Source organism: Schistocerca serialis, chromosome 1 (genome assembly GCF_023864345.2).
Source record: "Schistocerca serialis cubense isolate TAMUIC-IGC-003099 chromosome 1, iqSchSeri2.2, whole genome shotgun sequence".
NCBI lineage: Eukaryota > Metazoa > Arthropoda > Insecta > Orthoptera > Acrididae > Schistocerca > Schistocerca serialis.
Window position 1 is genome coordinate 524083658 of NC_064638.1, and position 15951 is coordinate 524099608.

At 35.8% G+C, this 15951-nt stretch overlaps 1 protein-coding gene across 5 annotated transcripts in view; it reads right to left on the reverse strand.

Moving 5' to 3' along the window:
* Positions 1 to 15406, reverse strand: part of LOC126474574 (E3 ubiquitin-protein ligase COP1-like) — a 51852-nt gene extending 36446 nt beyond the window's left edge. The window contains exons 1-2 of one of the 5 annotated variants that reach the window (XM_050102053.1): positions 14946 to 15406; positions 12140 to 12302 (exon numbers count right to left, since the gene is read on the reverse strand). In XM_050102053.1, coding sequence (XP_049958010.1) covers positions 12140 to 12223 — 84 coding nt within the window. In that variant the 5' untranslated portion in view covers positions 12224 to 12302; positions 14946 to 15406. Of the gene's footprint in view, positions 1 to 1312; positions 1331 to 1355; positions 1441 to 4762; positions 4942 to 12139; positions 12303 to 14945 lie in introns of those variants that run through there. The other 4 variants (XM_050102074.1, XM_050102066.1, XM_050102082.1 and 1 more) reach the window with 4 other exon arrangements.
* Positions 15407 to 15951: the final 545 nt, after the last annotated feature.

Consider the following 15951-nt stretch of genomic DNA (forward strand, 5'->3'; position numbering starts at 1 on the left):
TCAGATTGTGATAAAATCAAGTTGACAAGCTCTGAAACATGAGGAGATACAACAGCCTCAATTCTATCTTGCAACTGATTAAAGTGGGTGTTACGTAAGTATTGCAACACCAAGGCTATAGGAGGAAGACATTGTGATCAGTCCTAGAAGACAGCCCTGGTCAGTTTGCCTCTTTAGCCTAACTTTAGCAACAGTAGTAGAAATGAGGGATAGGACAGCATATGTATGAGGTAGTGAATAATTTAGGTACACATAAAAGATTAGTAGATACCAAGAAATCCAGCTGGGAATCACACATTTCCACCTATGCATTAGTAATCACCACCATCTTCATAACTCCAGGAATGAATCTTCGATATATCAAACTCAGCATCCATTGCAGAAAATTGCAAGAAAAAAAGTGTTACAATCATGTGCCTGGAATCAAAATCACGCTCGTGGGAAAACCTCACAAGAATGCTCCTAAAAGTTCAATTCTTCCTAAACCTAATGGTTTGTCACCAGATCGCAGATGGAGGATGAAAAAGATGTGATTACATATTGTGCAAATTTGTGTTTCAGGGATGGATTAACCATATTAACAGAAAAACCTTTGTATCTGTATTTACATGTTTAAGATAAATAAAAACATATATATTTATGTATGTATACTATGTACACACCTACCTCACAAGAAGTGCTCTCATAAGTTAAATTATCCCTAACCACAATGCTTCAATATAAAAAGTGTAAGTTGTATAAGAAATAATTATAAATTAGTTCTTAAAATTTGGGGACAAATCTTCCCCTGGGATGAAGGTGTAATGATTGAAGCATAAAGGACTGCCAGAATAATAATAATGATGATAAAGGTCATCAAGGTAGGAATATTAGCAGTACACCTTGTAACGGACTAGTACAGACAGCGCCAATTGCTTTTGCCAATTTGATGTGTGGTCCTATGCCATCTCACTCCTGCACAGAGCTGCTCACATGCCACAGACGGATGATCTCAAATCATATGTCACCTCAAATCTGACTGTGAGATTCAAACTAAATATGTTGCGACCCACATCAGGTTATGACAATACTTCTCAATTTGTAGAATAAAAAAAAAGTATTTTATCTTCTATTTGATGTGTGGCATTTTGGTACCAAATTTTTATTTATTGTGACTACTCAGACTTTCATGTACTCAGTAATTAAAAATAAAAATATGTTATTTTATTAAAATTATGATTCAATATGTGTAATCTAACATTTCCATTTCATAATAAAACAAAACTAAAAGTGAAAGAAGCTGCTGCTAGTGAGATTTGAACCATATACTTACATTACACACTCAGTTGATAAGATAAAAATGTTTGATACTTAACAGCACTCAGAAATGTTCCAATTTTCAGAGGCAATTATTTCGAGATTTTTTTTATGTCCAGGGAGTGACCTTCAAATCCTGTAAGTCTGTAAGTGTGAAGAAAATCCATGAGAGCTTGTCCTTATGAACAGTCTCAAAGTTCCAAAACAAGTTAATAATTCCAGCTCCTAAGAAGGCCGATGCCAACATATGTAAATATTGCCAAACAATCAATTATAAAAAAAATGGTTGCAAAATATTACCAAGAATTGTTTACTGAAGAATGGAAGGACTAGTAGAAGGGTCCTGAAGGAACACCAATCTGTGGTCCAGAAAAACATATGAACACAGAAGGCAACAAGTCTACGATTTACCTTAGAAAATAGGTTAAAGAAAGGCAAACCTACATTCAAAAACACTGACTTAGTGAAAGAATTTGACAAAGTTGACTAGAATACATTCTTTGAAATTCTGAAGGCAGCAGAGATAAAGTACAGAGACTGTAAGGTTATCTACAACTTGAACATAAACCAGACTACAGTCATAAAAGTTTAAAGACATGAAAGTGAATCAGTAATGGAGAAAGGAATTAAGACAGGATTGTAGCCCATCCATTACTCTATTCAATCTGTATATTGAGCTAGTAGTAAAGGAAACCAAGGAGAAATTTAGGAAAGGGATTAAAGTTCACTGAGAAGAAAGAAAAACTTTAAACTTCATGCAAGACATTCCAATTACGACACAGATAGCAACAGGTCTTGTAAGATTCTGTTTAGAAAATTTCTGTTTAGAATCGATGTCTTGAATACTGATTTCAATATTAACATCTAGAAAAGTAAAACAAGGATATGGAATGTAGTAGATTTGAATCAGGTGATGCAGAGGAAAGCAGAGTTAATGAGGCTAGTAGTGAGAAAGTTTTGTTATCTGAGCAGCAAAATAATTTAAGGCTGAAGTGAATGGGATTTTTTTTAAAAAAAAAAAACCCACAGTCTGGCCATAAATAAACAAACAAACAAATAAAAGGCTGAAAAAAGAGGAATATGTTAAAATCAAATATAAAATTATGGCTTAGGAAGCCATTTTCTGGAGGTATTTGCCTGGGTTGTAACCCTATATGGATGTAGAATATATACGATAAACATAACATCAACAGAACAGAAGCTTTGAAATGTAGTGCTGCTGAAGACTCCTCAAGAATATATTGGTTTATCTAATGATGAGGTACTGAATCAAAATCAGGAGAAAAGAAATGTGTGTCACAAGTTGACAACAAGAAGGAGACAACTTAATAGGTCACATTTTGAGACAAATATATCACGACTGCCATATTTAGTAGTGTCTCCCACATATAGGAAACACAAAGTTGGGTTGGGTCTTTACCCTTTCACCATGGCTGACAATTTTTTTCCATGTGAAGGAAAAATAGGAAGAAATAGGAAACTGAATAGAGCAATGGTGAAAGTGTAATTAAGATTTATTGTACTCCCTCTGTGAAGGCAATAAAATAATGGAATAAAGATTCCCGTTACATTAGGCATACAATAACTAAGCATCACACAGGTAACAGCACTGTATTTTCAATATTTCTAGTTCCGGACAACCACAAGCGTACTTCCACTGGGGAACCAGAGAGCCTGTACCTGTACGATCTCAATGTTAGAATTCTGAATCTGTGCTATGAACAATATGAGGAAAACATAGATTGCTGCTCACTGTAAAGGTGCAGGAGAAGGCAGTCATGTGTGCATGAGGCAAACCTGCTTGTGTGAATGAATGTGCGCACGCGCGCGAGTGTGTGTGTGTGTGTGTGTGTTTTTCCCTTTTCTGAAGAAAGCTTTTACCGAAAGCTAATGTGTGTCTTTCTGTTGCTCCTGTCTGCAACTCAACATTTCATCTTTACATTGAGCAGCAAGCTATCTTTTCTTTACATTTCTCATATTCCAATCTGTAGTTTCTGTTGTATGAATCTGTGCTATTATTGGAGCTATTTTTCTTTTTATTTCATCACACCTGCAATGTGTAGCACATCAAACACATTTTTGTTAACTTTTACATCTGTGATGTGAACATATGATATCAGTAAGGCAACTGGAAAATAAAAAGGACAGTGTACTTATATAGCATGCTTTGAAGAGAACAAAACATTTTTTAAGCATCATGCATGTCCTAAATTTTATTAAAATCCCATTAAATAACCAAAAATTTCTGTGCACATATAATATTGCAACAACAGTTTTGATCTGTGTGAAGTATTAACCCTCTCTTACAGCAATTTGCGAATACTTTTTAGTAGGGGAAATCGCACATTTAATTACTAAAAAGAGAATGAAGAATTATAATATTGTGATGTTCTACTTTCTTGCAGTGAGCCATGAAAACTTTTTTTATATATATAAATTCAAAACAAAAAAGTAAAACACAACAGTGAAAAGCATGTAATCAGTTAAAAACTGTCTACTTACCAGACAGTATTTTGAAACATGATGTATAAACTTTAAATATTAAAGTTAATATCATATCTACAAAATACTTTAACACAGAAGAAAATCATTTATTTACCAACAGTCAAAATGAAACAATATGGCAAAGGCCTAGACAAATATAAAAGGAGTACAAGATCATGCACACAGTTGATTACTCACTAGGAGCTAAGATGGTTAAAAAAAAAAAAGTGTGTGTATATGTCTATCAGAATCCTAGACCAAGACCTTGAATTTACATCCATACAGGCGACCTCACTGTTTGTGGCAGAGTGCACTTCATCTGTCATTCTTCTCTTTCTCGTCCCATTCACAAATGATGTCCAGGAAAAATTAACTCTCAATAAGTCTCGTTGATTCATTGTGATTCTGATTTGGTCATGACAATTGTTTCACACTGTTTAAGTGGAAGTATTATATTGTGGAATGCTTTCTAAGAATTTTAACAGTAAACCTCTGTGATGCACATGTCCTGTTTTGGACTGTCTGCCATTCAAGTTTGATAACGATTTCCATTACACTAACAACTACTGAATGAACCTGCATGAAACACATCACTCTTGTTTGGATCTTCTCTCTCATCTACCTTAATATTAGCTGGTAAGTCACACACTAATGTGTGATACTTAAGAATTGGCCAAACGTTCTAATATTGAGTCTTCCCTGAGATTTATCATGTAATATATTACATTTGTCTAAAGCTTTCTGGCAGATTAAAACTGTGTGCTGAACATGGACTCAAATTGGGGATCCTTGTCTTTTGTAGACAAATGTTCTACTGACAAAGGTATCCAAATATGACTCACAACCTGTCCTCATATCTCTACTTTCACCAGTACCTCTACTCCTATCTTCTAAGCTTCACAGAAGTTCTCCTGGACACCTTGCAGAGATACATAAGAGAAATGGCTTAACCATAGTCTAGAGGATTTTTTTCCAAAAATACTTTTTCACTCTGCAGCCATGTGATACATTTGTTTCTTCTGCAGGACAACAGAAAATTCCTGCAACAGGTGTCCAATGTCTGCAGGTCTTTCTGGCTGTAATTTTCTGGTGTTGCAAGTTCCCTATTTCAACAGCATCAGCAAACCAACTTATCCATGAGATACGATATCAGTAAGGCAACTGGAAAATAAAAAGGGTAGTGTACTTATATTGCATGCTTTGAAGAGAACAAAACATTTTTTAAGCATCATGCATGTCCTAAATTTTATTAAAATCCCATTAAATAACCAAAAATTTCTGTACACAAGAGTTACCTTTACATCTAAGGACTTCACCACATTAATATCTTGTTACGTTTATTGTGTTAGGAAGACCTGCATCTGATCATAAAGATGGTTAGATATTTTTGTAATATGTATTTTGTTCACTAGGCAATGGTGTGGAACAGTATTGAAAATCTTCTGAAATTAAGGAAAGCTGTTTCAAACTAGGTGCCTTTATGCACTGCTTTTTGTGCCCCTTGGATGGACAGTGCAAGCTAAGAACATCTTCCACATATAACAGTTTCAATTTCCAAACAGGCCTTCATATATGAGCATAAAAATGTGTTCCAAAATTTTACAATAGCAATATAGACCAATAATTTTGTGCTTCTGTCCAACAGCCATTATTGGTAATGTGACTTGCCCCTTCTTCGAATTGCTTATAATTCTTTGCTACTAAAGTAATTCATACTCAATTGCTGCTACAAGGGGATGGAGTTCTTTCAAACAATCTGCATAGTATCATAATGGAAACCCTTCTAGGAATTTTAGTCTATTTTTTATTCCATTCCTGCAATATCTGCCATTTCAGCATTTCCGTGATGAGTGAAGAAGATGTATTGCTGCATACACTTCCTCGGTGAAACAATTTCAGAAGAGAGAACTCGGTATTTCAACTTCCTCTGTGCTTTTCTCAAGTTCCATGCTCTTAAGCGACTATATGGAGGATTTAGGTCTGTTTACTAACTCTTCAGACTTTTTCATCACTTTGATACCACTGATCAAACAGATCACTCACTGTATTGAATTCCTAATGCCAGTTTAGTTTTTGTTAAAATGTGTAACGAAGGTCTCTTTGCTTTCAGGATCAACTTTCTCACACAGCTATTGAACGATAATAGCAGGTCCTTATCATGCTTCTTAAGCTTGCTTGGCACATGTATGTCTGAAGAGCACTGTACAATGCTCTTGAGCCTACGTGCTGACAATCCATATTTGCATCCTTGGAGATGAATGTTTGGCATTTAATAATCAAACAGCATACAATCTGTATCTTGTTGCTTAGTAAAGTCTTTGTAACACTGGTGATCACTGTTAGCAGTCTTATGAACACTGATATCCTCCACTACATTAACTGAATCCGTTAATCATTAGGAGATACAAAATATTATCTTCACAAATTGGTTCTCAAACAGCTCAAAGTAAAATTCAGCTAAAATAATCAGCAAAACTTCCTTTCAAATTAATGGGAGACGGAAGGCGAATGGGCTTCAAAAATTCGACTTTTAGATTTTAGCATATTTGAAATGCCTGGTCTTTCCTGAGTGAAACAATTTTTGTTTTATATAAATACGAAAATTTTTTCATGAGATATGATGGTTTTCCTCACGCTCTGTGCAATCTGGGGACGGTGACAGCAAAGCTTATGATGGGTATGTGCAGAACAACCTTATGGTCCTAATGTCAAAATTTCTAAATTAGAGTGCATTGGGCATGTCCAGAAGAGAATGGTGTCCAGGTCGAGAAGATTATTGAAAGAAAAGTAAAAAATAGTATTGGAAGATGGTAAGAAGATAGGTGGTAAAGGTCACCTGACAAATGTTGAAATAGATAGATTACAGAATTATTATGGCTTGGCCACAAGAAGAAATGTAGGGAATTTAGAAAACATGAAAGAAGCTGTATGGGCTATCTTTATCCATAAGCTTTCCACAAATGAAAATCCAGTGCATGGTCTTTGCCCGAATGATCCCGACACTTGGTGCAGGAGAAGAGCCAAATATGACCACAAACATTCTTTACCTGCATCAGTAATGAATGAAATTAAACCCATATAGAGACCTTTGTAAAGATACCTTGTTGAACAAATGTCTTAATGGGAAAACCCAAAATTTAAACGACTGTGTGAATTCTGTCATTTGGAACTGGTTACCGAAAATTGTATTTGTTCAGCTTACAACCCTGAAATTTGGTGTTTATGATGCTATTTTATGCTTCAATGATGGTATAATTAGAAAACTGGATATTTTGGAATTATTGGGCATAAAATCTTGTGGAAATACTGCTAAATCATTGGTGCAAAAACAGATAAAGAGAGAATCCACAAAGCAGATATTGCTAAATTAAAAAGCACAAAAGGAGCCAGACAGAAAAGAAGAGGGACCAAGAGAAGAAAAGAAGATCAGTATGATTCAGATGATGCTCAGTATGGCACAGGAAAATATTAGCGGTAAGTAATTCTCATCAATAACTATAGTAGAATTGCAATATTAAACTTTAAACAAATTTTTCTCAAAACTACATTTTTTTACTTTCAGGTACCATTATTTGATAAACTAATGCGGTTAGAAACATGAAATTCAGTTAATTTGTACTACAAATGGTAATAAGTTATTACAAGTAATTGGAGAACCACCAAACAATCAGTGTATGTAGTAAAAATTTCATTGTTTTATCACTTATAGCTCTTTTGAAAAGTGTACCTATTCAAAGGGTAAAATAGCATTGGCAGAATAGGGATACAAACTGCATTCCGTCTCCTGTTGAAACTACCTGCCAGACCAGGACTTGAACCTAGCATCTTTGCCTTCCATTGGCTAATGCACTACAGAATGCGCTCTCATAGCTTTACTTCTGACTGTACTTCATTGCCTACTTTCCAAACTTCATAGAACTCCTACTTTATACCTCATGAGGCTAGCATTCCTGGATGAAAGAGTATTGCGTAGACATTAACAGTCAGTAACAGAATGTGTGCTAATTTGAAACCTTCTGGTAGATTAAAACTGTGAGCCAGACTGGAGCCCAAACCTGCAACCTCGGTAAAGATCAGTCAATCACATAGTTTTAATTCACATCTACATCCATACTCTGCAAACTACATAGAAGTGCATGCTATTTTATGCTTCAATGATGGTGTAATTAGAAAACTGGATATTTTGGAATTATTGGGCATAAAATCTTGTGGAAATACTGCTAAATCATTGTACCAGTTACTAGGGTGTCTTTCTGTTCCATTCACATATGGAGCATGGAAAGAACAATTGTCTGAATGCCTCTGTGAGTGCTATAATTATTCTTATCTTGCCTTCATGATCCTATGTGAACAATGCATAAGGGGTTGTAGTATATTCCCAGATTCATTTAGAGCCAGTTCTCGAAACTTTGTTAGTAGACATTCTTGGGGTAGTCCATGTCTGTCTTCTAGTCTGCCGGTTCAGTTTCTTCGGCACCTTTATAATATTCTCCCAAGGGTCAAACAAATCTGTAATCTTTTGTGCTGCCCTTCTATGTATATGTTCAATATTCCCCATTAGTTCTATCTGGTATGGGTGCCACAAACTTTAGCAGTATTCTAGAATAGGTCACATGAGTGATTTGTAAGTGATCTCCTTTGTAGACTGATTGTACTTGCCCAGTATTCTACCAATAAACTAAAGTCTTCGGCCTGATTTACTCACAAATGAGCCTATGTGACATCCCACTTCATACCCCTACGAAGTGTTACACTGAGGTATTTTTATGAGTTTACCCATACCAACTGTGACTCACTGATATTACAGTCACAGAATATTACATTTTTTTGTTTTGTGAAATGCACAATTTTGCATTTCTGAGCACTTAAAACAAGTTGCCAATCTTTGCACTACTTTGAAATCTTATCAAGATCTGACTGAATATTTATGCTACTTCTCTGAGACTGTAGCTTACTTCATTATACAGTAAATAACTGTGCCATCTGCAAAAAGTCTGAGGTTACTATTAATATTGTTGGCAAGGTCATTAATATACAACACGAACAGCAAGGGACCCAACACACTTCTCTGGGCACACCTGATCTTACTTCTACATCTGATGCTGACTCTCCATCCAAGCTAACATGCTGTATCCTCCCTTCCAAAAGTCCTCACTTGAGTCACAAATTTCATTTGACTGGACTTTTGACAATAAGTGTGGATGTGGTACTGAGTCAAATGCTTTTCAGAAATTAAGAAATACTTAATCTATCTGACTACCTTTATACAAAGGGCACGCTGGGTTTCACATGACCAATATTTTCAGAATCTATGATGGTTGGTATTGAGGAGGGCATTCTGTTCAAGATAACTCATTATGTTTGAGCTCAGAATATGTTTTAAGATTTTAAAACAAATCAATGTCAACAATATTGGACAGTAGTTTTTGGATCACTTCTACTATGTATGTAGGCATGTGTGACCTGTGTTTCCTTCCAACTTCTGGGTAAGACTTTTTGCACGAAGTATAACACCACTAATACAGATTTCACTCATTTTTCTGATTTTACCTTGTAGTTTAAGTTTCCATGGTGAAAAGTACATTAAATATGGTTATGCTACAGATCAATTTGGTACCGCACCTTTAATTTGGCATACACATTTGTAGGTTTTGCAAACTCACAACCAAATTATCACTTTCCAACGTAACCTAGACATTGGGCTACAGATCGGTCTGTCACTACAACCAAGATTTCAACTGCATGGGGGATTCAAGATCACATACAGACCCAATAAACATAATATCATACGTATTCCTTTTCCTGTACCTATCAGAAGTGTACAAATATATAGCTGCTGACTCAAAAAAATCTTCTCCAATTACAACAGCGCCATCAGAAAATTTATGTGACATTCTCCAAGCTTTTTGGGAAGTGTTCTGCCACTACTGTTCCTGAAGCAAATGGTCTATGAAAGCATTCAATTATCGTATTTTATTGTCTGGTCGTCGTCTCATTCCTATTAGCTCCCATCTGGCCTCAGTGCCAGCCATATTAGATGTGATAGAAGTTCTTCCAGGCTATTACAGAGCCACAAATCGGATGTCAGCCTACAGTTGCAATATATATTCAGATGGGAATTTACGATTTGCCTCCTATTCACATCCAGTGCCAGCCAGCTTTCTGTCAGTACTACATTACAATTACCACAACTAATGAAAAGGACTATTTCTGGGAACTTAAAATGGATTCTCCTTCAGTTAACCCCTGCTTTGAAGAAACGAATGTACTCCTGACAACTTAAAGTGGCCAATTTATTCCTCTTTCCATAAACAGCTAGTAATTATCATTGGGCCCGTAGGGGGGAAATCTCTAATCTAAAAACATGAGAACGCCACATGTAGAGCCTACTGGGCTACAAAATTAACCATGGCCTGCGTGTAACGCATGCCTAGCCTACGAAGCTGGTATCCAGTAGTGAAGATGAAGAAATTGGCATCACATTTTATCAATATTTTAAGCCCTCCAACTGGCTCTAAACCTAACAAGACCACAATCAACTCTGCAAATCATGAGCTGTACTTCACCCGTCATACAATGCTTGAAGTCTTCATCAAACCAGCCAATCATCTTCAGGAAGTAAGGATGGCGTTCAAACAACACAGCTAGTTTGAGTTACAGTTTGCAGCAGGTTGCACACAGTACACTCACCAGAAGCCAGCAGTGGCACACAGTGGTCATCATTCTCAACTTGCAAACTCAAAATTTGATGTCATGAGTTGGAGGTAGCATAGGAATCTAAGAATGAAATTCTTGTTTAGTGTTCAAATAACAGAACAAAAGAAATATATTGGTCCAAGACAAGAACTAAGGACAAGAACATGGTAACAACATTAAACATGCACATACACGTGGGTTTGAGGTGGGGGCAAAAGGCGGAACTATTTGACTTTAAGGATTTTTTTAACAATATGTATGTATAGTTCGAGTCAATCTGCTGGGTAATTATGTCTCCATTTCCCATTCACTTCATACTCGTTTGACCAGTTGATCAACTCCAGCCCATTACTAAAGTCAGCAAATGGAAAATATACTGCCAGACCTCCTACAAATTCAGACTCCTGCGCACCTCACATTAATCTCAAGCCAGGTGCTGGTGGAGCTTCCAAACCCCCATGTCCTTCCGCTGCAACATGTCTTGGTTTCTACTGTCTCTAAAGAGAGCAAGATGTATGGTTTTGAATCATGATCTGTGTTATTTTGTTGTTTGTAAACTTGGCACAACTGTTCCAGATGTGGCATTTATCAATGAGGTGTTGTTCATTTCTGTTATTATTACATTGAAAGTGTATTAGCAAGGTTAACAATTTTTTTTTAAACTCCTCCACTTGCGCTTTTTCTTATTAATCTGCTGTCTAAAGAAACTGATAGGCAATGGATGAATCACATGCAAAGAAATATTTATCTGCATAAATGGGAAACAGGAAATTCAATAAACACACAACTGGCATGCACCAGCTTGTATATCAAAATCAAAGGAGAAGACTTGCTTTTGCTTCAAAAGAAGTGATACAAATCCTAAGACCATCAGGGACTACTTTCATAAATCATGAAGATTCAAAAAAGGCTATAAAAATACATTAAATGGCCAAATTTTTAATGAGATGTAGACCATGCCAAAACAGGGAAGATCAAGCTACAAAATAACATAAATATGAGCAACATTGACCTTTCCACACATAAGGAGTGTAAATCATTCAGACCTGCACTGCAGAAACATAAACAGACTGACATGCCATTGACATTAAGGAAACTAACACTATCTGCTTTCACTTTCCAGGCACGACTTTAGCCATCTGAGTATTTTACAATCAATGCTTCACAGAATCTGCACGGATGGAGGTAAGATAGTAAGGCCATAGGATTCTGATTTTCGGGTAACATACGACTAATGCATTTGACAAATAGTGTCAAAATAAAATGAATATAATGATAAAGTATTCTAAATACAACTGAAATATACTTGCAGGGACATAAAGAACCAAGATGATAACCAGCAGAGCTACATTAACACCACTAGTCTCATCAACTTAACAGCTGCTTCACTCCCTTGCTTTAAATGCACGCAGTCTCTAACACATAAATGTTCCTTTTACTCATTAGTATCCCACATGAACATAGTGAAGCAAAACCTAATATCACACGATTTAGACATTCATATAACAATGAATATTTTTGACTGCCTAACCTGTCATCACAGTTATCAACATTTCATTTTTAAAAAGGTGTCACAGCAAAAGTGTTGGGTCAGAAGTTTACTTAAAGGGTGAAAGCAGATTATGTGCCTCCTTGTTTTCTGCTTCTCTTTCAAATGGCTTACACAGAGTTTGCTGCTTCTAGATGGGCTCCCACACAAACCTCTGGTTGGGAGACTGGAGTGCCTTCTCATACTTTTTTTGCTCATGGCCTAGCATATAAATTTCTGTGAGAGTTAGATGATCCTGCCAGTGTCTTTGCTACAGTTGGTATACATACTGCAATCACTGGAACATACAATGCCTATTACCAAATGCAAAATCAATATTACTCCAGATAAATAGCAAGGAGAAAAGAAAGAAAGACATTTATTTTAGGGTTTTGCAAGGACATGGAAAATGGTATATTGTACTCTTTGAATTCATGTGAATATTACTGCATTTTGCTGGCACTAAGTATATAAATATAGCCCATAATTGTGAGTAATAATAGTTACAATTACTCTGCAAAGCCTTGCAAATATCAATAAAATTTCAATTTCATGAATACTGTGTTTTTTGAAACACATTTATGGGGAAAAATAAATCATAAAAACGTTAAATTACTAAGGGCATTACAGAAATGTTACACATTAAAACTAGTTGCTCAAAAGAAAGCCATAGTATGTCCAACTAATGCCACCAACATATAGGTTCCCTCTCATATATATATACCACATTCAGTGATGGTTTTGTTTCAATGTGCTCTGTGCCAACACAGTATGAGTAATATAAATTAGACAGCACATGAAAACACTACAAATAGCCAAAGTCACACATCACATGTAAAAATCCTATAACACAGGTTTCAGTTATGCACGTCATATGCAACTAACTTCACACAATAACATCTTTTACCAGATACATGGCTGTGCTTGCAGCAAGAGAAAATCTATGACGAGCTTACTGGTACTTCATGACATCTCCAAAGTAGCAGCAAATGATGTTACAGGACTTTGCTTTTATATCTAATGAATATTATGTCTACAGCAAATGTATCAGAGATACATTTATTAGTTTTCTGAAATTAGTAACATGCAGCAGAATCCAAAGGGCAATTGAAGGGAGGATGTGGAGATGCCTAGCAAGAACAAAAGTGGTGGTGGATGAGATACATGACCAGAAGAGACTCACAAGCAATATGCAATACTGAACAAATATACTATCAGTACTTTTTTATGAAGCTGTATGTAAAGAAAGTTAAGAATCAACATATTTGATTTGAAGAAATTATAACATTTCATGATCCAGTACAGTATAATGTACCACCTATTAAATTATACAGCTAAGCAATCAGAGCAAGGAATATATGAGATGACCCTGCACATCATGCAAGTGACATTCTCTATCAGTACAAAACTTTGCTTACAAGGACTAAATAGAGGCAAAACATTTTCCTCTCCTTCTTTAATACATTGTATCAAATACTACTATTTTCCATTTAACTGTACACCACAAAGGACAATATGTTCCTCTAACATTCTGCTTAAATTTGTGACAACTAAACAAACCATTGCACCATGTGCCCATTCAATTACAAAGAAACTAATCTTCAGGTACCACAATGGGAGCAAGACCACAAGTGGTGAAATAATTAGTAGTTTCTAAAAACTGCAAGGCTCAAAACTAGTTTGGTTTTATAGCAAACTCAAGTCTTGGATTTTCCTCCCAAAATTAATGTCATACATCAACATTTCTTTTCCTTGGAGTAGATGTGGCCTTATAATAACCATCAGAACACTTTGTTGCCACACAGCCAAATGTGCAATGATGTCTTGACATGGATATTTAATCAACACCATTTCAGAACAAGCACAATAACTTCAACATTGCACTCACCTACTTTAATGACAAAAGTGAACAATCTTGTAGTCATAAGCACGAGCTTTTCACAAACACTTTTTCTTAAATGTAGAAAGTGGAACACGATGGAAAACAGTAGCAAATCGGACTACTACATTTACAAATTTAACGATAATTTTTGAGAGCTAGTTTCCTAATACTCTGCAAGAAGACATGCTTATTCTCTTTAGTTCTTAACATTTTTTTTCACTTGTTTCTTATCTCTTTATTAAACTCTAGTAAACAGACTATCAGTAATGATGATGTGGAGACTCATTGTGATATTGTCGAGTTGCTGCAAATTTCTAGGTCACTACTGACATAGTATATATAAAGATGCATTCTATTGCTTAACAGTTTCAATAATACGATGAAAAAGCAATTTACGAAGTAAAATCAATGTAGTGTTCATAATATCAGATACCGTAGTTCCACGATGGCGTTAAAAAACTTGGGTTACAGGTCACGAGAGAATTGTGCATGGAACTCTATTTAAGCACAATCCCTATATATTGGTTACCTTTTAATTTAGTTACTTTAATGTTGTTGAACATGTTTGATATGAGAGAATGTGCTCTATCGTAAGTGCTTTGTTAACATGGGAACTTGAAGGCAGTAACATTTTGTACAACAATATTGTAAAAGTGCAAAATTCTTTCAATCAATGCTTGTACGGATAGCAATGATTACAACGGGTACAAACTAAATAACACAATGTAACCATCATACTACTCAATGGTGACTTTTCTATGGCTAACCACTGCAAGATTGTATAAACATTAAAGAACCGGTATTTCCCGCACATGGGCACGCCTTTCATATACTTCCTTCACCCTTGAAATACCCCTCGAACACAAACAGGAAGGTTTGGTGATAATGATATCGAGACCCGCATTGTTAAGGCATCGTCCGTCCGTCTACGTACATTATTCTACTGAGTACTCTTTAATCATCTGTCAACTGTGTACAGCACCGCGTGTTATAGCTGTTAACCCAATTTAAGGTGTCCTCCTAGGATGAACTTCCTTCTCATTAAAATTAAAAACTTACTTTGATGATTTTCCTTGATTTGTTTCTGTTCTAAATCCCCGAAAAAACTGTGATTTAACACTAAACGGTCGTCCCGACCGTCTCTTAATGTATGCAGGTACATGCATTGTACACTTTATTGGTTCAGAGCTTGAGTTCATCAATATTTCACTTTGCTGCTGTAAGTTCTGAGCACCGATTGTCAGACGGCACTCTATAAAAACTTTCATCACTACTATCACACTGTAGTCACATATCACTCAGACAGGATGCCATGTTAAATAATGGATTCGCCCCTCAGATAGTAAGACTGGACATATCTTTGACAACGTCAAAAGGACCTACAATAGTCCTCAATTGGACTGTTTCAAAGTGTGGCAATTTTGAATTAACGCAGTAACATCACCACACAGAAACAATATTATTTCTTTCCTAAGTACTATGTTTAGGAGAACATAAACTGGAACTTCGCAGACATTGCACAGTACGTTCGATTAGTCGAGGCTACAATCGATATGTATATTAATTACTGCCACCATTTACCACAAAACGGACAGTAGAGTTTATATCTTAATTTAGTGATTTCTTCAAAAATTCTACGATATTAATATATATTATTTTACCACTCTGCGAAACTCATTTGCACTTAACCGTTAAAATTGTTATTTTTGTTCTAAGCTCCAAAACGACCACTATTGATTACCGCAAGTAATCGGATCATCATCCAATAACCAGTGAAGTGCTGTGGCAGAGCTAAATTGAGTAACGAGGAGGCGGGAAAGCTATTTATACTTTGCAGTTTTGACCTAGAAACTATACGCGTAATGATGTAATGATTTCTGGTGTGTTTACTCTAGGTTGAGGTGGAAAATAACAAAAAGTTTCGTCTTAACAATAATGAACAAGTCATGATTTTCGTTATATCATCGTACCAGTCCTTTGAAATAAATGGCTTACTCTCTTGTCTGTACAGAAAAGCCAATTGGTTATTAATCGTTACTTGTCGTTATATGAACGCTTGAGGTGT